This window comes from Balaenoptera musculus, chromosome 1 (genome assembly GCF_009873245.2).
Source record: "Balaenoptera musculus isolate JJ_BM4_2016_0621 chromosome 1, mBalMus1.pri.v3, whole genome shotgun sequence".
Classification (NCBI taxonomy): Eukaryota; Metazoa; Chordata; class Mammalia; order Artiodactyla; family Balaenopteridae; genus Balaenoptera; species Balaenoptera musculus.
In genome coordinates this window covers 43670698-43697687 of record NC_045785.1, presented here as the reverse complement: position 1 = coordinate 43697687, position 26990 = coordinate 43670698, and the positions used below count along the sequence as shown (strand labels likewise).

General features: G+C 35.8%; 2 protein-coding genes across 6 annotated transcripts in view; both read right to left on the bottom strand.

Annotated features, from left to right (window-relative positions):
* ZFYVE9 (zinc finger FYVE-type containing 9) overlaps window positions 1-26990 on the bottom strand; it is a 187430-nt gene that overhangs the window by 32504 nt on the left and 127936 nt on the right. For all 5 annotated transcript variants that reach the window (XM_036833828.1, XM_036833820.1, XM_036833838.1 and 2 more), the window contains 3 exons: window positions 17102-17326; window positions 15140-15222; window positions 7044-7148 (listed from right to left, as the gene is read on the bottom strand). In XM_036833828.1, coding sequence (XP_036689723.1) covers window positions 7044-7148; window positions 15140-15222; window positions 17102-17326 — 413 coding nt within the window. The remainder of the gene's footprint in view (window positions 1-7043; window positions 7149-15139; window positions 15223-17101; window positions 17327-26990) is intronic.
* On the bottom strand, window positions 21547-22752 carry LOC118885345 (non-histone chromosomal protein HMG-14-like). Its single transcript, XM_036833970.1, has one exon. It carries the CDS (start codon window positions 22657-22659, stop codon window positions 22354-22356), a length of 306 nt encoding a protein of 101 aa, XP_036689865.1. The 5' UTR covers window positions 22660-22752; the 3' UTR covers window positions 21547-22353.

Below are 26990 nucleotides of genomic sequence, written 5' to 3'. Positions count from 1 at the left end.
TTTTGTGGATCTGTCTTAGAGCCTTGGTTGTACAAGGATCTTTAGGCCAGTTTCCAGTTAGTTTTCAGTGAGAATTGCTCCACATGTTAATGCACTGGTGATGTGTTTGTTGGGGGGGATGGGCAGTGAGCTCCATGTCCTCCTACTCTGTCACCTTTCTTGTACCCTGTGTGTTTTCACTATTTAATCAATCTGATTAGAAATTTGATTTTATTGATCTCAAGAACTTTTAGTTTCATTTTTTAAATTGTTTCTCTGCCTTCTATTTTGTGAATTGTTGGTCTTTATTATTTCCTTTCTTCTGTTTGCTTTGTGTTTCATTTGCTCTTCTTTTTCTAATTTCCTAAGGTAGAAGAGTAGGTCAATGATTTGAGATGTCTTTGTTCTCTAATATAGTAGTTTAACGCTATCAATTTCTTTCTAATCACTGCTTTAGCTGCATCCCACAAATTCTGATACGCCATGTTTTCATTTTCAGTCAGCTCAAAATATTTTCTAATTTTTCTTTAGGTTTCTTCTTTGACCCATGGGTTATTGAGAAGTGTGTATTTTATTCAAATTTTCTATATCCTTGATGATTTTCTGTCTACTTCCTCTTCTTTTTTTTTTTTTTTTTTAATGATGTTTGCTGTGGGTTTGTCATATATGGCCTTTATTATGTTGAGGTAGGTTCCCTCTATGCCCACTTTCTGGAGAGTTTTTATCAGAAATGGGTGTTGAATTTTGTCAAAAGCTTTTTCTGCATCTATTGAGATGATCATATGGTTTTTATTCTTCAATTTGTTAATATGGTGTATCACATTGATTGATTTGCGTATATTGAAGAATCCTTGCATCCCTGGGATAAATCCCACTTGATCGTGGTGTATGATCCTTTTAATGTTGTCTACTTCTTCTATCAATTAGTGATACAGGGGGTTATTGAAATCTCGTAATATACTTGTGGATTCATCCTTGTAGTTCTATTTATCTGTATTTGTCCTTATAGTTCTAACAGTTCTTGCTTCATGCATTTTGAAGCACTGTTATTAGATGCACAAATGTTTAGGATTGTTATACCCTTTTGATGAATTGATCCCTTTATAATAGCTATGAAATGTGCCTCCTTATCCCTGGTAATATTGTTTATTCTGAAATACACTTTGATATTACTCTATCCACTCAAGCTTTCTTTTGATTAGTGTTACTGTAGTATATCTTTTCCCATCCATTTACTTTTAAACTATCTGTATCCTCATATTTCAAGTGGTTTTCTTATTCACAGCATATAGCTGAATCTTTCTTGTTTATCAATCTAACAATTTCTCCTTTTTAATGGAGGGTGCTTAGGTCATTTATAATTAATGTGATTATTGATATGGCTGGATTTAAATCTAGCATCTTGCCATTTATTTCCTATTTGTTTTATCTCCTCTTTCTTCTCCTTTTCTTCTTTTTCAGCCTTCTTTATATAATTCCAGTTTATTTTTGTTGGCTTATTAGCTATACCTCTCCATTTAAATTTTTCTAGTGGCTGCTTTTAGATTTTTATTCTACATCTTTACTTATCAATCTACTTTCAAGTAATATTATGCCACATCCCATGGCATATAGAAACTTTCCATCTGTATACTTCTATTTCCCCTTTCCTGGAAATACCCTTTGTTTCTATGTAAGTTATAAACTCCACAAAACATTGTTGTTAGTTTTGCTTTAAACAATTATCTTTTAAAGAGTTTTTATATTTACCTATATATTTAACCATTTCTGCTGCTCTTCATTACTTTGTGTGGTTCCAGATTTCCATTATTTGGTATTCTCCATGAAGGACTTCCTTTAACATTTCTTGTGGAATAGGTGGCTGGTAATACATTCTTTTAGCTCTTATATTTCTGAAAAAGCATTTTGCTTCTCATTTTTGAAACATATTTTTACTGGGTATAAAATATAGGTTAACAGGTTATCTTTTTCAGTATACTTTAAAGATTTTGTACACTGTGTGGCAGATTGAACTGTTTTGATGAGAAGTCTGCTGTCATTCTTATACTCATTCCTCAGTATATAATGTGGATTTTTTTCTCTAGCTGCTTTTAAGATTCTTCTCTTTACCTCTGGTGTTAAGCAATTTGATTTTGATGATTATAATGTTCCTTAATGTAGTTTTCATCCTGTTTCCTGCAACTGGAGTTCATTGAGCTTTTTGAATCTATGTGATTATACTTCTCATTAAATTTATAAAATTTTTTATCACTGATTCTTCAAATATCTTTTCTGTCAACCCACTTCTCTCCTTTGGGGACTTCAATTACAGAGTTAGGCCATCCAACACTTCCCACATCTCAATCATGTGCCATTCACTTAATTTTTCAGCCTTTTCTCTTTGTGTTTCGTTTTGGATAGTTCTGTTGCTGTTTTAAGTTTACTAAATTTTTTCAGCAGTGTCTGATCTGCCATTAATCTCATCCAGTGTATTTTTCATCTCATTGTCATTTTTGTTTCTTGAAGCTTGATTTGGGTCTTTTTTATATTTTCTGTGTCTCTCCTTAACATGTATGCGCCTTGATCTTGTTGAAGCTTTATTTTAAGCTTGTTAGGTAGGATCAGAGCAGCCTAAATTTATGGATAACTTCGATCCTCAGGAATTATTTGTCCCTTTCTTACTCTAGCTCGTAAGAATACAAATTATTCCTGGACCTTTGAGAAATGTGTTCCCTGCTCCTTTCCAGTGTTTTTCTCACATACATGCACTGATTAGTAATCAGCTGAAGACACAATAGGAACCTCCTGCAGATCTCCAGAGTTCTTTTATTTCCATAATCTGTCTTGCAAATGCTAGCCATCATGCCCTCCCTACACTGTCTTCAATGCAGGGAGACCTCTAGGCTCAGTTTAGGTTCCCCCCCTAACTGCACTATGGCCTGGAAACTCCAGACAGTAAAGTAGGGTAATCATAGGGCTCACCTTCTCTGCCCCATTGTCCTTTGTATTTTCCCCCCACATATTTTGTCTTGATGTTTAGCTATTTACAGTGGACTGCTATGTTAGTGTGCTAGTGCTGTTATAAGAAAGTACTGCAAACTGGTGGCTTAAACAATAGAAATTTATTGTCTCACAATTCTGGAGGCTAGAAATCCAAAATTAAGATGTCAGCAGAGCTGGTTCCATTTGAGGGCTATAAAAGGAAAGATTTGTTCCAGACCTCTCTCCTTGACTTGCAGAGTCAAGGACTTGACTTGACTTCCATTTTTCCCTATGCCTCTTCATATCACCTTCTCTTTATGCATATCTATGTCCAAATTTCCCCTTCTTATAAGTCATACTAGATTAGGGCTTTACCTCTGTAAAGACCCTATAATCAGCCCTACAATCAGATGTAATCATTAAACTGATGTCTATGAAAATCGGTTTAGTATAGTGTTTAAGAGTAGGGACACTGGAATTAGAGTGTCTGGGTTTGATTCTAGCTCCAACACTTGCTCACTCTGTGCCTTAATTTCCTCATCTGTAAAAAGGTAATTACCCTACTCATTTCACAGAGATAGTGTGAAGACACATATATGCTTAGAATAGTACCTGATATATAATATACCCTCAATAGATGTTAGTTAACACAATGATCAAAATAATCTCATCATAAGAACATGAGTAGCGTTACCTAGACCAACAGAGATCTTGCATGGCCTTGATGAAGGAGATTAGAAAATTTATATACAACGACTACTTCATTTATTAAAATCACTACTTCAGAAATATTATCTTCTTCTAGCTTTCTAAGCTTAAAGTCTTTCCTTATATGGAAAAAAATGTTGCCTGCCATTTCAGTAAACAAAGAATGTTGCCTGCCATTCTGGTAAACAACAAATGTTGCCTATCATCAAGTCATCAGCCACTGCACCTGCCACCAACAGTGCACCCTTAGGGTAAATCAGGATGGAGAAAAACAGGATACTGGCCCTAGAGAGTTAAGATGCCTGTCTAAGGAATAATTTCAGTGAGCCCTGACTCTTGCATTTTCCCATACATAGAAAAGCACTAAAATCATTAACTTGAGATATCTGGTTTTTTTATGATTAGCAGCACTCTTTTGATGTTCAACTACATGTTTTGTTTTGTTTTGTTTTTTTCCCAGCAAAAACTCCTATAAATCCTGGCTCCTCCCTTACCTCTTTGGAACAGCTCCTCAGAGCTATCTGAGAGGCTGTATCCTGGGCTATAGTCCTCAATAAGGCCACTGTATAAAACATAATTCTCAACTTTTACGCTGTGCTTTTCTTTTTCTTTTCAGTTGACACTTAGAGGTCCCCTCTCTCCACATTTTACATATAGCTGCCAAAACTCAGTTTTCTAAAATTCTACTTTGGTTAATTCACTTTTCTGCTTTAGAACCTGTAAAATCTCTATAAATTATCATATTAGAGTCTAGACTCCTTTGTGTGGTTTCTGAAAGCCTCTGAATATCCAGCAGTCTCTTTGTACAACTTCATTTCCCAGTCGCCTTTAGCCTCTTCTTCACTAGGCAGGTTGGTATCTCCCGTCCTCCCTACAAGACATGCCCATTCCTGGTGCTTTCCTGCCTTTTGTTTAGGCTGGTATCTATCCCTCTTTTCACTTATTTTCCACCCTTTACTTTATAGTGCCTACACATCCTTCACTGTCCATTTCAAATCTTTCCTTCATTTACATCTACATGAATGTTTATAAACATCTACATGGAATGTGCTGCTCTGGCTGTTAGGGATTCAGGCTCATTTAGAAATAAAGCAAATTCCTGACTGCTTCATTTATCAGAGCTCTCCCTTCTTCGAATCTTTAATAAACTTCCAATAAGTTTCAGCACTTATTTCCACATTACTTTATCTTTTAGTTATTTTTATATTATTTATATATCTATATTTTGTTTTATATTTTATATTGTTTATATTTTATTTGTTTCATGTCTTCATTCAATATATATATTTCTTGTGCAATTACTCTATACTAGATAGACTGCTAATGATACAGTGGTAAACAAGACAGACACAGTCCCTCATGGAACTAAAAGTCTAGTAGAGAAAACAGACACTGAATAAGGAATTACAAATGTAGTGAGTACTACACATAGAATGTGTGTTATTAAATGAAAGCCTATCTGAAATAAATATGTGAAAAAATGAAAGCCTATCTGAGAAAATACCATTTAAACTGAAACCTGAAAATTGAGTATGGGTTATGCAAATGAAGAGTAAGGGAAGTATGCAACAATAAGAAAATAGCTTGTGCAAAGGCTATAAACAAAAGAAAACATAGTTCAGGGAGTGATAAGAAAAACTAAAGGTACAAATAAAGAAAAATGAATGAGAGGAAAAGTGGAATATTGTGGTGATTAAATGAAATAATGTATAAGAAATTACTTTTTCAACTATCAGACACAAGACAATTCAACTGTCCAAGATCATGAGAAATAAAATTACACTGAGTTAAAACAAAAATTGAATTAGAAGGGAAGTCAGTCTGCTAAATCAAGTAAGAAAAATAAGTGATATATAATTGGTAAACTTTATTGAAAATTAAATGTAATAAATGACAAGAAATACAGTTACTGTTTTTGAACAAAGATTTCTGAACCTGCACAACCATAAACCTAGGAGGCAGAATTCAGATAAAGACAGATAATATGAATGGCAGCTGTTGTCATGAATGTCCTCAGTCAAGTACTGAAATAATTATGGGGGCCTCATAGCTTTTACAAATATACTTGTATAAACAGATCTAATTACCAAACACAAAGTACCATCTTGCAAACACCAAGGATAGCAATGTACGTTATCCACTTGGAGTTGACATCTGATCATCTCGCTTCTGGACAATAAGCTCCCAGAAGGCAAGCATAATGTCTGATTCATCTTTGTATCATATCACGGAATATACTTAATAGACGTTTGTGAAATAGATAATAACACTTCAAATATGGGAAATAAAACAAGTTTTCAAAGCATAGCCTCCTTTAAAAACTATTTAAGGCATAAATTACATAAAAATAGTTCTCTTTAAAGATTTGACTCTAGTTTAGCATGGTTCCAAGGTAGGACTATCTAATAGCTAATTGTATCCCAGAAAAAATTAAGCACACATTCTAACTACTATTTTCTAGTGTCCTGAAAAAAGCCATCAGACAGAAAGCCACAGGGTAAATGTTTTCTTCAAATAGGTCATTCCCACATAATAATACTGAGCCCTGAGCTTAAAAGTCCAGTAAGACATTTCTGTGATTTTAAGTGTATATCAAGTATAAAATGTTTATTGAATGTACAAATGAGTAAGTGAATAAATGGCTGAATGAGAAAGGAAAAAAGAAAGGAAGAAAAGGAAGAAAGAGAAGGAGGGAAGAAGTTATTTTATACCAAGATATGGTGGAAGAAGTAACTGTGGAGTTATCACCCTGTCTAATAAAACAACAAATTTTAACATTATATCAAACTAAGTTTTAAATTTTCTATTTTAAATCACAATGATTACTATCCAACACTTTAGAACCCATTTTAAGAAATTTTTAAATTCAAGTACTACTTCACATGGCAAATAGGCAAGAACAGTTATTACATAATCCTGTTAATGTATGTGTAGTATGCACAATTTCATTTTAGTTACAAAATACAGCTTAATTCAAGATGCAATCATTTGCTTTCAAAACCTTATTTAAAAATAATTTTGGGACTTATAGGTGAGCTATGATTGAACATTAAGTATAGTTAAAAGTAATACATACTTATAGAAAGAGGGAAAAATAAAAGATCCCACCACTAATAAATATTATAAAGTTAATTTTATACTTCAATCAAAAAGCAAATCTGTCACTGATTGTCGGCATCAAAAGGTCAAAACACAACAAATAACACAAGCAAAGACTAAATAAATCACAAATCTAACATTTTATCTTTCTGTTATGGAATTCCCTATCACTGATCTAACTCATATAATATTATGAACTGATTTCACTGCCGATTAACTAAAAATTTACATGTAATCATGTATTTCTCATCTTCATTTATGATATTGAATTATGAAAAATTCATGGGAAATCTTACCTCATTGTATCTGTTGCTGGGAATTTTGATGCTGGTTTTCCGAACTTCCATATCAACCACCAAACCTTGAACTACTGGCAATGTATACTGGTAATTTCTAAAGTCCTGGGCAAAAGCAGATTGAAGTGGAAGAGAGAATTCATCAACGGCAGGATTTAATTTATAGTAATAAAATTAGCATAAATAAAAAGAATGTCAAAATTAAAAGATCTCATTCATTTAAATAATAAGAAAATGTATAATGAAAGCCCCATTGTGTATATTCTACTCTCTGATTAGCCTGTAAACTCTTACAAAGAAGCAGACTAAAAAGTTTCATATACCCTTTATATACAATATTAAACAAATATTTGAATGTTTATCCCTGCTTTGTCACCACCTAACATTTTCTGTATATATTTAACTATCTCCTCCCTCTAAGGTAAGCTCCAATAGGGTAGGGATGCTCACTTGTTTTGTTCTTGTTATATCCCAAATGCCTGGAACATCCTGGGGACTAAATGAATACCTGTAGAGTAAAACATGCACGCATATATACATCACATCTAGTATGGTTGAAGCAAAATGAGCAAGAATGGTAGGAGATGAGGTCAAAGTGATAGCACGCAGCTAGATTTCCTAGGGTCTGGTAGGTCACCACAAGGACCTTTGCCTTAACTTTTAGAAGGCTTCTGACCTATTTTAACGGATCTCTCTGACTTTCTCTGTAAACAATAGATGGAAAGGGAACAAGAATAGAAGAAAGGATATCAGATAAGCATAATAAAAATAATCCAGGCAAAAGACAGTGATAACTTGAACGAAGATGTTAACAGTTCAAAAGATTGTGAGAAGTTTCAAACTCTAGATATATTTTGAAGGGAAAAAGGACAATATTTGCCCGTAGGTTGGATGTGGAATGTGAAAAAAAAAAAAGATGATTCTGAATTTCATGGCCTGGGCAAGTTGAAGACAGGAACTGCCATTTACTGAGATGTAGAATATGATGGGAAGGGGAAGTCAGAAGACTGCAGGAGAAGAACCAAGAAAGAATGGTGTCCTGGAAGCTAAGAAAAGAAAATGTATAGATATTAGTAAGTTGCTGGATGCAACTGTGTGAAAATTATCTTCTGATTGCTTCTATTCACTCAGGAAAATTGGGGCTAAGCCATCAGTTGAAACTGAGGAAAGGAGAGGAGGCACTGGAAATTTGAGAAGAGATCCCATGCAAATAGTCATCTAGAGGAGTAGGAATGTATTATGGACCAGGAAGGACTGCCAGGTAGGTCCAAGAGCTTCCTTAATGGTATTGGTCATGAATCTAAAATGAGACTGGTGAATATGCTACTCTTTTTGTCTTCACTCATATTTAAGTTTGGATGTAAGTTACGAATGAAGGAAGAATTAGATCCAACCAGGTATAATCAATTGACTTTTGATAAAGGTGCAAAGGCAAGTAAATGACAAATGATACTGAAATGAATGGACATACAAATGGGAAAAAAAAGAACTTCAAACAATGCCTAACAGTCATAAAGATTAACTAAAAATGGATCACTGACCTAAATATAAAACATAAAACTACAAACTTTTTAGAAGAAAACATGGAGGAAAATGTTTGTGATATAAGTTTCAGTCAAAAAGTTCTTAGATATGATATAAAAAGAACACTCCATAAAAAAATTAATAAACTGGACTTCAACAAAATTAAAAACTTTTGTTCTGTTAAAGACACTCTTAAGAGAATGAAAAGATAAATTACAGACTGGGAGAAAATATTTTTAAATGACACAAATCTACCAAAGGACTTACATTCAGAATAGATGAAATACTCTCAAAACTCAACAATAAGAAAACAACAACCGTATTTTTAAAATATGAACAGTTGGAAAAATTTGAACATTCACTAAAGATATAAAGAGGACAAAATAAGCAAATGAAAGATGCTCTAAATCATTCATCACAGGAAATATACAAACTAAAATCACAAAAATTAAAACCACTAGACTCCTGTTAGAATGGCAAAAATTAAAAACCAAAAAGGAGAAATAATAAATGCTGGCCAAAAAAAAAAGGATCCTTATACCTGATGAATGCAAAATACTGCAGGCATTTTGGAAAACAATTTCAGTTCCTTATAATGTTAAACATACAATATGGCTCAACTATCCCACTCCCAGAGAAATGAAAACTAAATATTCACACAAAATTTAATACATGGATGTTTATAGCAGCTTTATTCCCAGTCGCCAGAAACTAGAAACCCAGATATGCATCAACAGGTGAATGAATAAACTGTAGTTCAAACATACAATACAACACTACTCAGCAATAAAAATGAATGACCTATTGATACTGAAGGGTACCAGAATATACTACTCCTAAATATGCCTCTTGTTAATCAGTCTTTGGCCAGTCTAATTTAGAGGGCCCCAGCTGAAGAACCTGAGATGAGTAGAAGAAAAAGATTTTATTTCCTTCCCAACAATACATACAACACAGATTAATCTCAAATGCATTATGATAAGTAAAGGAAGCCAGATTAAGAAGGCTACATGCTGTATAATTTCCATTATAGGACAGTCTGAAAAAACTAAAACTATAGGGGCAAAGGATCAATGGTTACCAGACATTACAGGTGCACCAGCAAATTTTCTGGTGATGGAACTGTTCTGTATCTTGATTGTGACAGTGGTAGTAACATAACTGTATACATTGTCAAAACTCTTAGAATGTACTCCAAAAAAGGTGGATTTTACCATACATAAATTTAAAAAAAAATTTTTTAAGAAAGAGGTAGATTTAATCAGGGTTTACATTTTGCCAGGCTACCAAAACACAGGGTAAAAGCGAAAAAAGAACTAGAATTATGTAAAAAAGTGATTTTAATGATGAAACCATGGAATCTTAATGTAGATAAACAGAAAAGCCGGAGGAGTGAGAAACAGTGAAAAGGTGTTGAAATCAATAGGTTGTAAATCCTGGTAAACTAGGGAGAAAGTGATGATGTAGAGTGAGATGCTTCAGTAGATAATCCAATAAATATTTGTAAAAATGAATTGAGATAGACCATAAAAACCTTAGGCTGCTGTTGCTTGATTACAGGATAAATATCTCCTTTTCATTCCAAAATAGATTACAATCTGAAAGAAAAACTATCTTGTCAAAAATGTGACTAAAAACTAAAGTTACCAAGGAGGGACAAAGGGATGGGGGTTGAAATAGAAGAATAGAGAGAGATATCTTATAGATTAAAATATAATTTAAAAAATTTCACTTCCGGCCAAGATGGAGAAAAGGGGACTGGATTTAGCCTCCTGCCTTAAACGACCAAAATTTGCACAAAACACATGGAACAATGATTTCCAAGACACCAAATTTCAGACAACAAAGGACAGTGGTCCTTGAGAGACAGGAAACAAACAAGATGAGCTCTATGACTGCCCAGGTTATGCTTTAGGAGAGTTTCCAAGCTCAGATGCAGGAAGCGGGAACCCAGGCAGAGGCTGGCAGACTTCCTGAGTTGAGGAGACAAAACTGAAAATCGAGAAAAAATTCAAGGTAGTTAGAGTTCACAGGACAGAGAGGAGAAAACTGCAGAGAGAGAACTCCAAAGGTTCACAGAGGGTCGCATCAGAACAGCAGTGTTCTGATTAGCAAATGTGTGTGAGGATACTTCTTGAGGCTAGTGAAAGAAATGCCTGAAATGATTACTGGGAGCATTATGTGATACACAGGTCTGGGAATAGTGCCTATTCCCAAAACCCAGATAGAAAAAGCTCATAATTCATGGGCACTGGGTAAAGTATTACTGTATAATAAAGAATTTGGCTGACCTCTGCCCCTGGTTCCTGGGAGGTAACCTCTAAACCCGTGGAATTTCCTGAGTGATATGAGTGCCTTTGTTATTCCTGGCAGACTCTGAGAGTCTATGTCAGTTTGATGACACTGATGCTAAAAGGATAACTCGGGGTGGCGGCTGGCCATTTCAGAAACACCAACCATGTGATGAGAGGCTGGGGCTCTGAGGCACGTGATATCAGCCTGACTTCTGCAGAGTGCCGAAGCGGGGCTGGAGACTGAGTTCAATCACACAGCTGGTGATTCAATCAATCAGGCCTCGTAAGGAAACTCCAATAAAAACTCAGGGCACAGATGCTTAGGAGCTCATGCCGTATGTATTGTTACACATCAACGTACGCGGAAAGTGACATGTTCCTGAAGACACAGAAGCTTCTTGTTTGGAACCCTCCCAGACCTTGCACTATGTGTCTCTTCTATCGGCTGCTCCTGATTTATATCTCCTTTGTTATAATAAAACTGTATCATAAGTACAGTTGACCCCTGAATAACCTGGGGGTTGGGGCATCAACCCCTGCACAGTTGGAAATCCGTGTATAACATTACACTCAGCTCTCTGAAGTGCAGTTCTGTATCTGTGGATTCAACTAACCATGGACTGTGTAGTACATATTTATTGAAAAAAATCCACATATAAGTGGATCTGAGCAGTTCAAGCCCATGTTGTTTAAGGGTCAACTGCATAGTACTTTGCTGAGTTCTGTGAATCATTCTAGTGAATTATCAACCCTGATGGGCTAGTGGGATCTCCCACACTTGTATCTAGTTAGTCAGAACTGTGGGAGGTCTGGGGACCCCTGAACTTGCAGCTAGCATCTGAAGTAATGGCAGTCTTGTGAAGGACTGTGCTTAATCTGTGAAGTTTGGCTTAATTCCAGACAACACCAAAAGTCATTACAAATATAGCTGAGCTCTGAACAATGTGGGGGTTAGGGGCACTGACCCCCTCTGTGCAGTCAAAAATCCATGTATAAATTATAGTCGGCCCTCCATATCCGTGGTTCTGCACTGGAGGATTTAACCAAGAATGGCTCATGTAGTACTGTAGTATTTACTGTTGAAAAAAAATCCACGTATAAGTGGACCCTCACGGTTCAAACCAGCGTTGTTCAAGGGTCAGCTGTACTCAGAAGGGTTTTGCCTTAGTAGTGGGGAATAATCAGCCCTATACTAAACAAGACTTTGGTTCCACCTTACAAATCTTAAAAGCAAGACTCAAAAGGATCAACCTATTTTTTAGATAAATTAACTGTGTTATTTGTAACCAAACTCAAGAATTTTTATAGGAACATAAAAATACCTGGGATCCAACAAGGTAAAATCACAATATCTGTCATCCAATAAAAAATTTAAAAAATACCAAGGATGCAAAGAAGCAGGAAAATACAACTCAAAATGCGGGGTGGAGGTGGGGGGAAATCAATCAATGGCAACTGAGTCAGAACTGAAACACATGTTAGAATTACCAAACAAGGACATTATAATACTTATTATAATTATATTCCAGATGTTTAAAAAGTTAAGTACAGGCACAGAAGATATAGAAAAAGACCCAAGTCAAACTTCTAGAGATGAAAATTACAATGGCTGAAATTACAGGAAAAAAGAAAAAGGATGGAATCAATGGCAGTTTAAGTACTTCAAAATAAAAGATTACTACAATGAGGTATCACCTCACACCAGTCAGAATGGCCGTCATCAAAAAATCTACAAACAATAAATGTTGGAGAGGGTGTGGAGAAAAGGGAACCCTCTTGCACTGTTGGTGGGAATGTAAATTGATACAGCCACTATGGAGAACAGTATGGAGGTTCCTTAAAAAACTAAAAATAGAACTACCATATGACCCAGCAGTCCCACTACTGGGCATATACCCAGAGAAAACCGTAATTCAAAAAGAGTCATGTATCACAATGTTCATTGCAGCACTATTTACAATAGCCAGGACATGGAAGCAACCTAAGTGTCCATGGACAGAAGAATGGATAAAGAAGATGTGGCACATATATACAATGGAATATTACTCAGCCATAAAAAGAAACGAAATTGAGTTATTTGTAGTGAAGCGGATGGACCTAGAGTCTGTCATACAGAGTGAAGTAAGTCAGAAAGAGAAAAACAAATACTGTATGCTAACACATATATATGGAATCTAAAAAAAAATGGTTCTGAAGAACCTAGGGGCAGGACAGGGATAAAGATGCAGACATAGAGAATGGACTTGAGGACACGGGGAGGGGGAAGGGTAAGCTGGGACGAAGTGAGAGTGGCATGGACATATATACACTACCAAATGTAAAATAGCTAGTGGGAAGCAGCCGCATAGCACAGGGAGATCAGCTCAGTGCTTTGTGACCACCTAGAGGGGTGGGATAGGGAGGGTGGGAGGGAGATGCAAGAGGGAGGAGATATGGAGTTATATATATGTATAGCTGATTCACTTTGTTATAAAACAGAAACTAACACACCATTGTAACGCAATTATACTCCAGTAAAGATGTTAAAAAAAATTAAAAAGTTCTAACTCAGAAAAAAATAAATAAAAATAAAAGATTAGTGAACTTGAGGACACAGCAATAAAAAAAAAACCTGTCCAAAATGAACACACAGAGGAAAAAAAGCATTGAAAAAGAAATAAAGAGAGCATTAGTGAGCTGTGAAACAATTTCAAGCAGGCTAATAAGTCTATTAACAATGGAGTCCCTGAAGGAGAGGAGGGGTGGACAGAAAAATTATTTAATGAAAACTATAAACCCACAGATCTAAGAAGCTCAGAAAACCCCAGCACAAGAAACATGGAAAAAACTATACCAAGGCACATAATCAAATGGCTCAAAAATAGTGATAAAAAGAAAAATTTCAAAGCAAAGAGAGAAGGATAAAACATTATGTAGATAGGAACAAAGGAGGGAATACATATTTCTCATCTGAAAAACTGTCAGCCTAGAATTCTACATCCAGCAAGAGTATCTTTCAAATACAAAGGACATTGTTAGAAATACAGATGCTAAAAGAATTCACCACCAGCCAATCCACACTATAAGAAACATTACAGGAAATCTTTCAGGTAGAAGGACAATGACACCAGATGGAAATACAGATTTATACAAAGGAATGAAAAGCACTGGAAATGGCAACTACATGGGTAAACCTACAAGAAGCTTTCTTATTGTTTACATCTCTTTTAAAGATAACTGGAACTATAACTACAATCGCATGACAGAGTGAGGAAATAAACAAGTCCCCCCAAAGCAACTAAACAGTTGGGTAGATTAAAAAAACAAAACAAACAAACAAAAAAACCATTTCAGTGCCCTGGAATTAGACCAAAGACATACAATACACTGAGATGTGTTCATTCATAAAAACTACTGAGCTTCAAGTAAGAAGAATAGAGTTGAATCTGTGATCTTCTTGCCTGGGGCTGCCTTTAGCCCTGTTGATAGTTCAGCCAGGGCAAGGTAGTTTGTGAAAACAATAAGCTTTGCTGCTTGAAGGATCTTGCTTGATTTGGAGTGTCTCAGTTAAAGTGGTAATCTCAGTGGCTAGTGAAAAGGACCAGTGGCTCTGTCAGCCTGAGGTTGCTAGCCTACTTGGAGCAAGTAATGAGCAGGCAGACTAGCCAGAGATTTAACAAGAAGTTCTGGTAATGAGACAGACATAGGCAACTTCATAAACTCTCCAAATACCCAGGACTGACCTTAGTCTGTGCACATGTGCAGCAGTGACTTTAATGGGCCCAAGCCAACCAACCTTCTTGGTCAACAGGGTTAGAGCCCGTGCATGTGCAGAGGAGACATGAGCAAGTCCAGCAGAAAAGAAAAGAATGACATTTGAATCCCAGTCCATGCAGATCCATCAAGAAAGTATAGATGCCTTACTGGCTAGAGGTATTTGAACACAAACTCTGACCAATCTTTGGCAAAAGAGTAAGCTACACAGACACAGGGGACACCACCAGGATGCCAGGCTTAAAATTAAAACACGACATAATGCTGGGTGCTTTAAGTATAACTACTCCTCACAATAATCCTGCAAGGTCACTTAGTTAGTGTATAACCAAGAGCCAGAATCCTGTACTATTTCATTCCAAACCTCCATATACTTTCCAAAGAATATACATGTTCTGTTCTTTTCCTATAGCATAAATCTTCACCTACGTGAAGAAGCAGGGTACTAACAAAATAATAAAATCCTTCTCTTCCTTCTCATGCAAACCCCAGTAAGGAAAAAGAAAATAAAAATTCCCAACTTACTGCAAGAAGATTCATGATGGTATGCCCCGTCTCTCCAAACAATGGCTTCCGAAATCTGACACTGAACAGTGGGCAAGGATAAACTATGGAAATGAGAAATGATCAGACTAAGTTTGGCAGCTTAAAATTTTGGTAAAAGAGACATCATGTTTCACAGAGTTCTCAAAATATAATTGTAATGACTCATTAGAGCATAAAATTTAGGGCTCAGAAAGTATTTACCATAACAGCATCACAGACAAATTTGGAGCCTTCTACAAACCACACCAGTCTTTTGATGCAGCTGTTTCAAAAATGAACTACATGTCTTAAGAAGCACTCTTTCCCAAACTGGATTAATATATTCCAGGAAACAAGTATCTCCTGATTCCTCTGTGCTCAGGAAGTCTAAAAGAGTTCACTCTTACACATTTCTGACTCAGGACCCTCCTTAGACAAGCCAAACACCAGGTGATCCTATTAGCTGGCTCATTCCTCGAACTTTACGGTTTAAACTGCCTGTACAACACAGGAAAATACAAATGTTTTTCCTCTGCACACAATCCTTTCCTTTCCCTACTTCATTTAGCTGATTCATATGCTTCTTTCACAGTTCAGTCCAGAGGTACCTTGGTCCTTCATTCTTGGTGAAGTTAGAGCCCATCTTTGAACTCCCAAAGAACTCTGTTAACTTTGAACATGTGTTTTGACATAATATACTACTATAATTATGATTTCTATGTCTTCCTTACAAAGGTTCCCAAGAGCCTATAACCACGTCTCAGCCATTTCTGAATTCCAGATTTACTACACATGGTAGGCCTTTATTAAATTCTTGTTGAATGAATGAATAAGTGAAAGACTGAAGGTGACCTGCTGAAAACATATAATACACTGTTTTATGTTTTATAAAATAATTTTTAATTATCTCATTTGATCCTCTTAATAATACCATGCAATATAAAAGGCAAGTATTATTATCTCCAGTTGCAAAGGAAACTGACAATCAGACAACTTGAATGACTTCACCCAAAGTTACAGAGCTAGTTAAGTGGCAGAGTTAAGAACTTTATTCAAGTGGTCTGATTCCTAGACCAGGGCAACCTTGATTAGGAAAAGATATAAAGTTTAAAATAAAGCTTGCATGGGACTTCCCTGGTGGTCCAGCGGTTAAGAATCTGCCTTCCAATGCAGGGGATGCAGGTTCAATCCCTGATCAGGGAACTAAGATTCCACATGCTGGGGGGGGGGGCAACTAGCCCGCGCGCTGCAAGTACTGAGACCGCGTGCCTCATCTACAGAGCCCACACGCTCTGGAGCCCATGTGCCACAACTACTGAGTCCATGCACTCTGGAGCCTGCTCGCCACAACTAGAGAGAAGCCTGTGTGCTGCAAAGAAAGATCCCACGTGCCGCAACTAAAGATACAACACAGCCAGAAATAAATAAATAAATAAAATAATAATAAAATAAAATAAAGTAAAGCTTGCATTTAGGCCTTAATGTCTTTAAAAACAATCACAGCTTAGTTGCACTGCTATGGCCATGGGCAAGGAGGCTCTTTTGTTGCTTACTTTACCAGCTGAGAGTGATCTCTATACCACTAGCTTCCAGTATCTATTACATTATATAAAATATAATTTGTCATAACTATTTTCCAACCAAGTGACAAAAAATATACTTACCATATATAGATACTATAAAAAATAAAGTTACTTGTTAAGTTGATATTCATTTTTTCTGAAGATGATCATGTATCTATCAATTAACCTACAAAACCAGTAAGTTTACAATGCAATAATGTTATTTTGAGTTCTTCCCATTTTAGCCAAAATAAGTAGAGACACTGGCCAAATTTAGCTTAGCTATTTCAAAAGAATACTTCCGTTTAATTGTATCACCATGGGGCTCTCTGAATATCTCAAGTCTGTTTAGTCATTATGTCTTGGTCATATGGCTTAGAAGAGGGTATTTTATACTTACGTCGATATTCGGCTCCAAGTCTCAACATTAGTCGGATGGGAAACACTTTAGCCCAAGGAGTTTCCCATTTCTGGATGAGAATCCCAAACAAGTAAGGTGGGGTTGGGAGTACTAGGTCTTGCAGTGACTGGTAAGTAGATGTCACATATAAGAATCCTCCATGTTCTTTACTGCCAAGGAAACTTTGACTGAAGAAGGAATGTCCCAAGTTGCCTACAACATTCCCTAAAACAAAAAAGTACATTAATTACCATCAATAAATCAATCATATCTTTTATAATCATTATTCTCAGCACTGGGCCAGACACTACCAAACAATAATTCCCAACCTTCCACTATGAAAGACACATATCATATTTATAAAGTTGTTTTTAAATAAATGGCATTTGTTAAATGAAAATTTGTTTTCCAATTTTATCAGGGCTTCTGGTGAGCATAAAATACCTTGTATTATCACACTCTAGTTTGTCTGGCTAAAAGCCAAAAATATTGATGCCTTCCTTTAGACTAAACTTACTGTATGAATTACTTTAGAGGTCTCAGTATAAAAATTATTTCCTCAAATGTCACAAAAAAAATGTTAAGATTAGGTACCTGCTCTCACAGAGCTTACAATCCCATTGAGTAAATAAATTCAATTCATGAACATAACGATTAAGACATTAAGTACAGCTATATATGAGATATTAAGGGAGGAAAATTTATGGAGAAAGTAGTAACACAGACAGGATTTATTCTATTTTTGCTTGAGACAAATATGAAACATAAACAACTTAGGGTTTATTTAAATTCATATTAGGCAGGTCTTTTGTTTTTTAGTTGCAAATGCTCTTAACTAAGCACTTTCTAATTCAAATATTTTCTGAATGAAACAGCAACAAATCACCCTTCATTAAGGAGACATTTTCCTCAGTTTAGAACTACAAAAGAACTTCATGACAAGAGCTGTTCAATAATTTAACAGCAGATTTGTTCACTAGACATGTGCAAGCTTCCTTTGATACCTCTGAAAGAAATAACAGCAAATACAGAAATCGCCATCAGAGAAGTTAATGCTTACTTTCCCTGAAAAATAGAGTCTATTGCAGAACAGTTCAATGATGGAACATAGAATCCTTGAGTGAAGTGGAAGCTATGCTGACAGTAGGGACCACAAGTGAAGGGAACACCTCCCCACAAAACCCAGAAACTTTATGACTGAAAGCCATGTTCACCTGCACATCATCATCTGCCAAATACATTTAGGGGTAGTACCCTTGCCCCAGGATTAACAAAATCTGAGGGACCTCCCTGGCGGTCCAGTGGTTAAGACTCCACGCTCCCAATGCAGGGGGCCCAGGTTTGATCCCTGGTTGGGGAACTAGGATCCCGCATGCCACTTGGCACGGCCAAAAAATAAATTAATTAATTTAATTAAATTAAAAAATAAAAAATAAATGAGAACCTAGGGGGAAAAAACCCCCAAATCTGGCTTTACGTTTAAGCTGCTGGGCCAGATCTATAAAAACAAAATAATCCCCATATCAAGGAAGTAGTATGTTATTTTGAAAAAAATCAGATTTTGGAGTCTCAGAGACATGGGTTTGAACACTAGATCCATCATTTACTATTATGAGATTGGGGGCAAGTTACTTGACTTCTGTGAGCCTCAACATCTGTGACAACAGGGCAAGATTATACTAAATTTCAGATCTGATGTGAATAAATGATAGAATATATGTAAAATGCCAAGCAGCACCTTGCACAGTTTGTTCTCAAAAAATGTTAACTATTACTTTTATAATGCAAATATACATATAATGAATGATCAACCAAACATTATACAACTTTCTTTGCTTTATCAAAGATTTTAGAGTAAAGTTTTTATAAATTTTCATCTTTTCACTTGAGTTGGGGTGTGGGGAGAGAATGGGAAACAAAAGAGAAGATTTTTTTCCCTCCACAATGGAGACTACACCACAGGAGTCCTCTAAAGCGCTAATGACAGCATAATGTTTATCTTTCACAAGAATGCCCTAGTGAATACAGCTCAGAGGTGAAAACTGTGTTAAGCTTGGTACTCAAAGCATTCATTCATTATTCCTTTGGGATCTCCCTATAAGAGACTGGAATCTATTACTGGTTATTTTTCCACAGATACTAATAACTTTTCTGCTTCTACCACCTAAAAACCCTCCTCCCTACCCAATCACACGCAGATTCTTAGGTCCCTTTACATTATAAAATATATCTTTTATTTTTTAAGCATTTACTTTCTTAAAAGTTGATAGATCTCTATCAATTTTAATGAATAATTTAGTTTAGATTGCCATTTATCACCTCATCTAAAAATAAGTAACATTCCTTGGGTATAGATATCAACTAAAATAAAATACAGGGTATGAGAATTTGACCAAAAAAAGCTTTCATTTGAAGACTTAAACTGGGGCTCCAACATTAAAAAGAATTCCAAAAGAAAGCAATGTTGGGAGTGAAAGAGAAGTAATACTCAAAGAGAGAATAACTAAGAATTTTCTAAATTAAAGAAAGAAATGTGTTTTCAGATCAGAAGTACACTTTAAGTACAAAAATTAGCTTAAAAATATTCTAAATACATTTTTGTCTAAGTTAATTCTTAGGCTGAGATAAACTTTCACATTAAAAAAATGAAAGATCAGGGACTTCCCTGGTGGTCCAGTGGGTAAGACTCCGCACTCCCAATGCAGGGGGCCCGGGTTCCATCCCTGGACAGGGAACTAGATCCCACATGCATGCCGCAACTAAGAGTTCGCATGCCGCAATTAAGAAGTCCGTGTGCTGCAACTAAGAGTCCACATGCTGCAGCTAAGAAGTCCACGTGCCAGCAACTAAAAGATCCCGCGTGCCACAACCAAGACCCAGTGCAGCCAAAATAAATAAATAGATAGGTAAATAGATAAATAAATAAATATTTTTAAAAAATGAAAGATCAAACTTCATTGTGTTTGAGGCCTATAATTTTATTAGTATATTACACATTAATAAAAATAAAATTCAAAGAAGTTGAATGCATTTAACACCACACAAATCAGTAATATAGTGCCTTAAAGTTTACATTGCCTTTTGATAAATCTATACAGGATAAGAAAGAAATTTAAACTAAACAAAAGTGCATCTGGGTTAACCCAGGTGGCTACAATTTAAAGGAAAAAAATAAGGAAGACTACAGAATGAGAGTAGGTGACAAAAAAGAGATAATAAAAAGAAAAAGATCTTTCAAAGATCTGAAATTATAGAAACTTCCCAAGTGACCTGCTTGAGTGACCCATGGTATTTCTTTCTCAGGGACCAGAGACACACTGGGTCTCAGAAACACTCTTAAGCTGATCTAAATAGTATTTTCCCTTGTCCCCAAGTCCCAGTGGGAACAGGAAGTCAAGAATAATAAGCACAGCATTTTTATTAACAGAAGTGTTCTCTCAGGACTCCTTTCCTCCAGGTGATTTTCCGCCAAATGACAAAAAAAGCTTGCTAGTGACATCACACCAACTGATTTACTCCCCAACTCACGGTTTTTAAATTAAGCCTCTCCAACGTGCCAGACCATTTGTTCTAAAGGTTGGTATACAGAGTTGACCCAGACAGATAAAACTCTTGCCCTCATAGAGCTTATATCCTAATGAAGGAAGACAAACAAACAATTTCAGTTAGTAAAGTTAGTGATAAATGTTTTGAAGAAAATACAACAAGGAAGGTAATGTGACTGATTGATGGGGGAAGGGGAGAGAATACTTCTTTAGCCATGAGAGTCAGGGAAAATCTTCAGAGAAAGAAACATTTGAGAACAGACCTGAATGAAGAGAAGAAATCAGCCAGTAAAGCTCTGAAAAGAACAGCACTCCAGGTCGGGCAGGAGTAAATTCAAGTCATGAATCGGAAATGAGTATGACAGGTTCAAAAGTCACAAAGATGATCAATGTAGCTAAAGCAAGCTAAGGAGTATTAAGAGATAAGGTCAAAGAGACCTTTAAGGACTAGATCATATAGGACCTTTATAAAATTGGAGTTTATTCTAATTGCAGTGGGAAGACAATGGAAGGTTTAAGGCAGCTTTAATTGTGCCATCACATTCATCACCATGTTACTAGGCTACACAAATGTGCTCTCAATTCATAAGGATTAGATTTAGGACACCCAAGAAATAGTTGAGAGAAGATAAACAAGTCCGCAAATGTAAAATTGTGAATAATTTAAAGGGAACAAAAAGCTGTTTTCAAATGTAGAAATGATCTAACCTACAAGGTTAATATTTATGTTCTGTGCTTATAATTGACTTCTTGCTTTGTTCTGAAGTTAAATCTGAAAGTTGAAAATCAGTAACAGTGTAAACCTTATTATACCCTTAATAATTATATAATTATTATAATTGATTATTAAATATTAATCAATTCACATTAACATTTCTCTTAATAATCTTTTTTTTTCTTTCATAATTGAGATTTTATTGGTTGTTTTGAGGATCAGTACACAGACATTTCAATTTGTACACAATTCTCAACATACGTACCAAAAACCTAAAAAATCATGTAGTTGTGATTCTTTTCTGAACAGTTATTCCAGTGACTTTCCAGCTTAAAATTTGGGGGCAAATTTTCCTTCGCAGGATATCAAGTACCAATATCTTCAAATATTGATATGCTGTTACATCGTAAGTCCCACTGATTCACAATTTAATATCATATACACTACATACTCAAATTGTCAATCGTTCACAGCACATTAACAGTTACTAGAAGAACTGGACTATCACGACCAAAGTTGTTACAGAGTGCACAAAATTGTGCCCAGGAGAGCCAAGATCAAGGGGTGAGTGGTTTGCTTTAGGAAACAATTCTACCAAAAACAACATGGGAAGAGAAGTAATTTAAAGTGTTTAAGACATTAAATGCACACCTGACTCCAAACTGCCATTTAGTATGCTTTGTATTATAGGATATAAAAGCTACCCTCCATCTGTGGAATGTTAAGCTGACACCCAAGACAATCAAAGCCTCCCATATTCAATATCCCACTATTTTCTGGTTGTACCAAAAAATAAACAACCAGCAAATGATTTCACCTCTTAAAAAAAAGCATTTACACTTAAAAAATGGGATGAGGTGGGATTCCTTCCTTTTTAAAAATGTTTCTAGAGCTACTAAAAAACTTGCATTTACAAAATAGTTGATAAAAATATTCCTCTGGATTGTATAAGAAGGGAAACAGGGACCACTGATAGGACCAGGTGTGTGATATTAATCAGACTTGGCTTCTTTCTCTCCTGCTTCATCAGAAGCTGGGCTCTCCTCATTTTTAGTTTCTCCATTTTCTGCAGGTAAGTCTTCTTTAGTCTCTTGGTTAGCCACGTCAGCCTGTTTTCCTTTTGCTCCCCTTTTCCCTTTTGTTTGCACTTTTTTGTCGGAAGATTTATCCTTTCCTGCCGCCTTTTTTGGCTTCGTTTCCACTTTTGCAGGAGCTGGTTTAGCTGACAACCTCGCCGATCTCCTCTTGGGCTCCTCCTTCGCCGCCCCCTCGGCGGAGCTGACCTTCCTCTTGGGCATCGTGGCGGCGGGGCGGGCGCGTGCCGGGTGCCTGCGGGCCGCGGCGCGCCGAGAGCCTTCGCGAAGCTGGGCTGCCTGGCCGCTGCCGCTCCTCCCGCCCTTAGTAATCTTCTTGAAGAGAGAAATATTAAACTGGAAGAATTCACTGAACAATGTACCCAGGATCCAGCACAAAAAAGCAAAGAGAAAAATTATACAAAAGAGCAGTTAAGAGATATTGAAGACTGATTTCAGAGGCCCCAACATCAAAAAAAGGTTTCCAAAAATAGACAACATTGGGAATAAAAGAGTAGTAACATTGAAAGAGATAATAATTAAGAATTTTCCAAAGTAAAGAAAGAAATGTTTTCAGATCAAAAGTACACTTTTAGTACTCAGTAGTAAAAATAAATCCACATATGTGTACACATATAGACCCATGGAATAGAGTCCAGAAAGAAACCCATGCATAGAAGGTAAACTAATATTCAAAAACAGGACCAAGGTAATTCAATGGCAAAAGTATAGTCTTTTTAACAAATGGCCGTGGAACAACTGAATATCTATCTATAAGCAGGAAAAAATCAAAAACAAAATGCACAAAAAAATTCCCAAAACAAAACTTTGAGAACAAAACTTCAAGACTTACCCCATTCCCTGTACAAAAATTAACTCCAAATTAATCATAGATCTATATGTAAAAGCTATAACTATACAACTTCCAGAAAAATACAGGTGAAAATTTTGGTGACCTTGGGTTAAGGCAAAGATTTTTTAGGAAACTGAAGATAAACTATAAAAGAAAAACTGCTAAATTGGACTTCTATCAAATATTAAAGCTTCTACTCTTTGAAAGATAGTTAAGAAAATGAAAAACATAAGTCATAGACTGGAACATAATATCTGCAAAACGCACTATCTGATAAAAGACTTGTATCCAAAATTTATGTAGTACCAATAACTCATTAAGAAAACAACCCAATTTTTAAATGGGCAAAAAAAGAGCTACAGATGGCAAATAAGCATATGAAAAGATGCTCAATATCATTAGTTATTAAGGAAATGCATATTAAAACCGCAAAGAGATACCACTAAACACTCATTAGAAAGACTTTTTTTTTTTTAAAGGAGTATCAAGTGGTGGCAAGGATCCAGAACAATTGGAACTTTTCATACATTGCAGGTGAATGGATAAACAAATTGTGGTACATACATCCATTCAACCATATGGATGAATCTCAAAAGCACTGCGTTAAGTGAAATAAGCCAAACACAACAGTGAGATTCCATTTATATAACCTTCTGGAAAATGCAAAACTAGAGGGACAGAAATCAAATCAATAGTTGCCAGGGACAGAGGGTAAGGGGAGGGGATTAAATACAAAGGGACATGAGGCAAGGTTTAGAGATGATGAAAACATTATATATCTTGATATTGGTGGTTGTTACCTGACTGTATCTGTTTGTCTAGACTCACTGAACTGAATATATGTATATTTATATACAGTAATATATGTCTGAAAAGGCACATATTATTGGATATAAATTATACCTCATAAATGTGACTAACAAAAACAGAGAACTTTAATAGTGGACTTACAGATAATCAAGGATAAAGAGAAAATCCTAAAAGCCAAAGAGAAAAGACAAATAACTACCTGTTAAAAAAAGAAAGAAAAAAAACTAGACTGCAGGAGATGCCAGAAGACAACGAAGTAATACCTTCAAAGTACTTGCTAAGGGGAGGTTAAAGGAAGAAATGAACGAATGAGAGAAAGAAGGAAGAGAGGAAGGGAAAAAAATCTGTTAACCTAGAATTTTGTAGCCAACTAATTATTCAAGAGTGATGGCAAAATATTTCAAACATACAAGGACTAATGGAGTTTAACAACCATAGGCCCTCACCAAGAGAACTAATAAAAAGATGTATTTCAACAAGAAAAGCAAGTCCTAATGGAAATATGGGATACCAAAATAGCAGATATACAGAAAATATAGTGGCAAATTTAATAATTTTGATTGAATTGAATATTGATACTGATTTTTGATACTGATATTGAAAATTGAATATAATTGAATTAAGTAAAAACAATTATTTTTTCTTTTACAAAAGGTAAAACCAACCACAATAATAGTAAGAATGGTAAAGATATTAAACGAGTGAAGCATGCTTAGGTCTGTGTCACGTTAGGGAGGATAGAAACACTCTGAGGCAGAATTCTGTCTGCTCCCTGGTGTACATGCCTTGTTTAATTCCCTCCCCTTGCGTGGGGAAAACACCTATGAATATGATGGGTGTCACTCCCATGATTAGGTTACTAATTAACAAACTTTGAGTTCATCAACAGGGAGATTATCAGAGTGGGCCTGACATAAGGTCTTTAAATCTAGGTCTAGAGGTCAGAGAATCAAAGCAGAGACACACTCTTGATGACCTGAAAGAAAGGAAACATCCATGTTGTAAACTATCTACGGAGCCATGAGGCAAGGAACAGCAGGCAGCCTCTAGGAGCCGAGAGTACTCCCCAACCAACAGCTAAAAGAAAGCAGGGATTTGTAAGAAAGTGAATTCTGCCAACAACCTGAGGACCTTGGGCTCCAAATGAGAAGCCCAGCATGGCTGACACCTTGAGGCACCCTGAGCCGAAGATTCAGCTAAGCTGTGCCTGGACTCCTTACCTACGGAAACTATGAGATAATAAATTTGTGTTGTTTCAAGCCACTAAGTTTGTGGGTTAGAAATATAGTAATAGAAAGCTAATACATACTGAATAACTTAACTCTGTCAGAAAAAGGTCATAGTTGAGTGTTTACGTTGAAAAAATTAAAGGAATCCCAAAGAAAATGCTAACATAATAGAAACATGAGTAAAAGACATAAACAGGGACATATGTGTCACAGAATACAAAATGTACATCGCTAATAAATATATGAACATATGCTCAGCCTCATAAATAGTTAGTGAAATGCAATTTGAAATGAGACACCGTTTTATATCCACCAGACTGGCAAAAATTAAAACTCTCATAATATCAAATGTTGGCAACTCTTATACACTGAAGATGGGGACAGATAGATATAAACTGGAAAACCTCTCTGGGAAATAATTTAACATCATCTAATAAAGTTGAAGAAATCCATACCTTATAAACTTATACTCATAAGTATACATGTACAAAAAAATTTAAAGAACATATCTGAATAACAGTAAACTGGTAAGAAGAACAAACTGTTCATCATAAAGAGAATTAATAAACTGTGGTAAATTTATGTAGTTCGTATAAAACAGTAGCCTGAAAATGAATGAACTAGAGGCATGAATGAATGCCAGAAACATATGGTAGAGTGAAAAAAACAAAGCACAAAAAATGTGTACAGTGTGATAACATTTTTATAAAGTTCACAAACACACGAAGTAATATAATCCTTAGAGATGCAAACATTTGTGATAAAATTACTTTTAAAAAGCAAGAAAAGTATAACACAAGATTAAAGACAATGGTTACCCTAGGGGTTGAGGATGGGAAGTCTGGAAGGAAGATGTAATCAGGAAAGAAAAAGGAGAGTTTCAGTGGATTGGTCATTTTTATTTCCCAAATTGGGTATTTTGTTTGTGGGTGGTTATTTTGTTATTAGGCTTTATAACTTGAACAATTACTAATATACATGCTTATACACTTTTCTACATACCAAATAGTTTTTAAAGATAATTAAAGGCATTCGGAAGAAGAAATTGCTTCTATCTGGGAAGATCATCAGGGGAGAACTCATGGAGAAAGTGGTCATTGATACGACTTAAGAGAACTGATAGGATATAGATAGTTGGGGTTTTGGGAAATAGCATGGTGTGTGGGGGGGCATCAGGATCACAGGTAAAGAAGTAGGAAATCATCAAAGTATACAACAAACCAAGTAATGTTTAGTTTGGCTTCACTGTAAGTATGGGGAGACTACTGGTGGAAATGAGACTGGAAATATAGGATCAGATTATGTAGAGCACTGAATATCAGAGTACACAGTTTATTCTAAAGGCAACACAAAGCCAATAAAGGTTTTTGAGTAAGAGAGGGAAATAACCAGAGATTAACTCCAAAAAAATAATCTGGTAGATAACAATTCATTGAAATTCATGTTCTGAATGTCTGTTTGCAAAACATAAGAGTAAAACACGGAGGAGGAGACCTTCAAGATGCAGGAGTAAGATGTGGAGATCACCTTCCTCCCCACAAATACAACAAAAATACATCTACATGTGGAACAACTCCTACAGAACACCTACTGAACACTGGGAGAAGACCTCAGACTTCCCAAAAGGCAACAAAATCCCCACGTACCTGGATAGGGCAAAAGAA

Bases quoted from the DNA above. Each gene is read 5' to 3' on its own strand.
- LOC118885345 (XM_036833970.1), bottom strand. From the start codon at position 22,659: ATGCCCAAGAGGAAGGTCAGCTCCGCCGAGGGGGCGGCGAAGGAGGAG.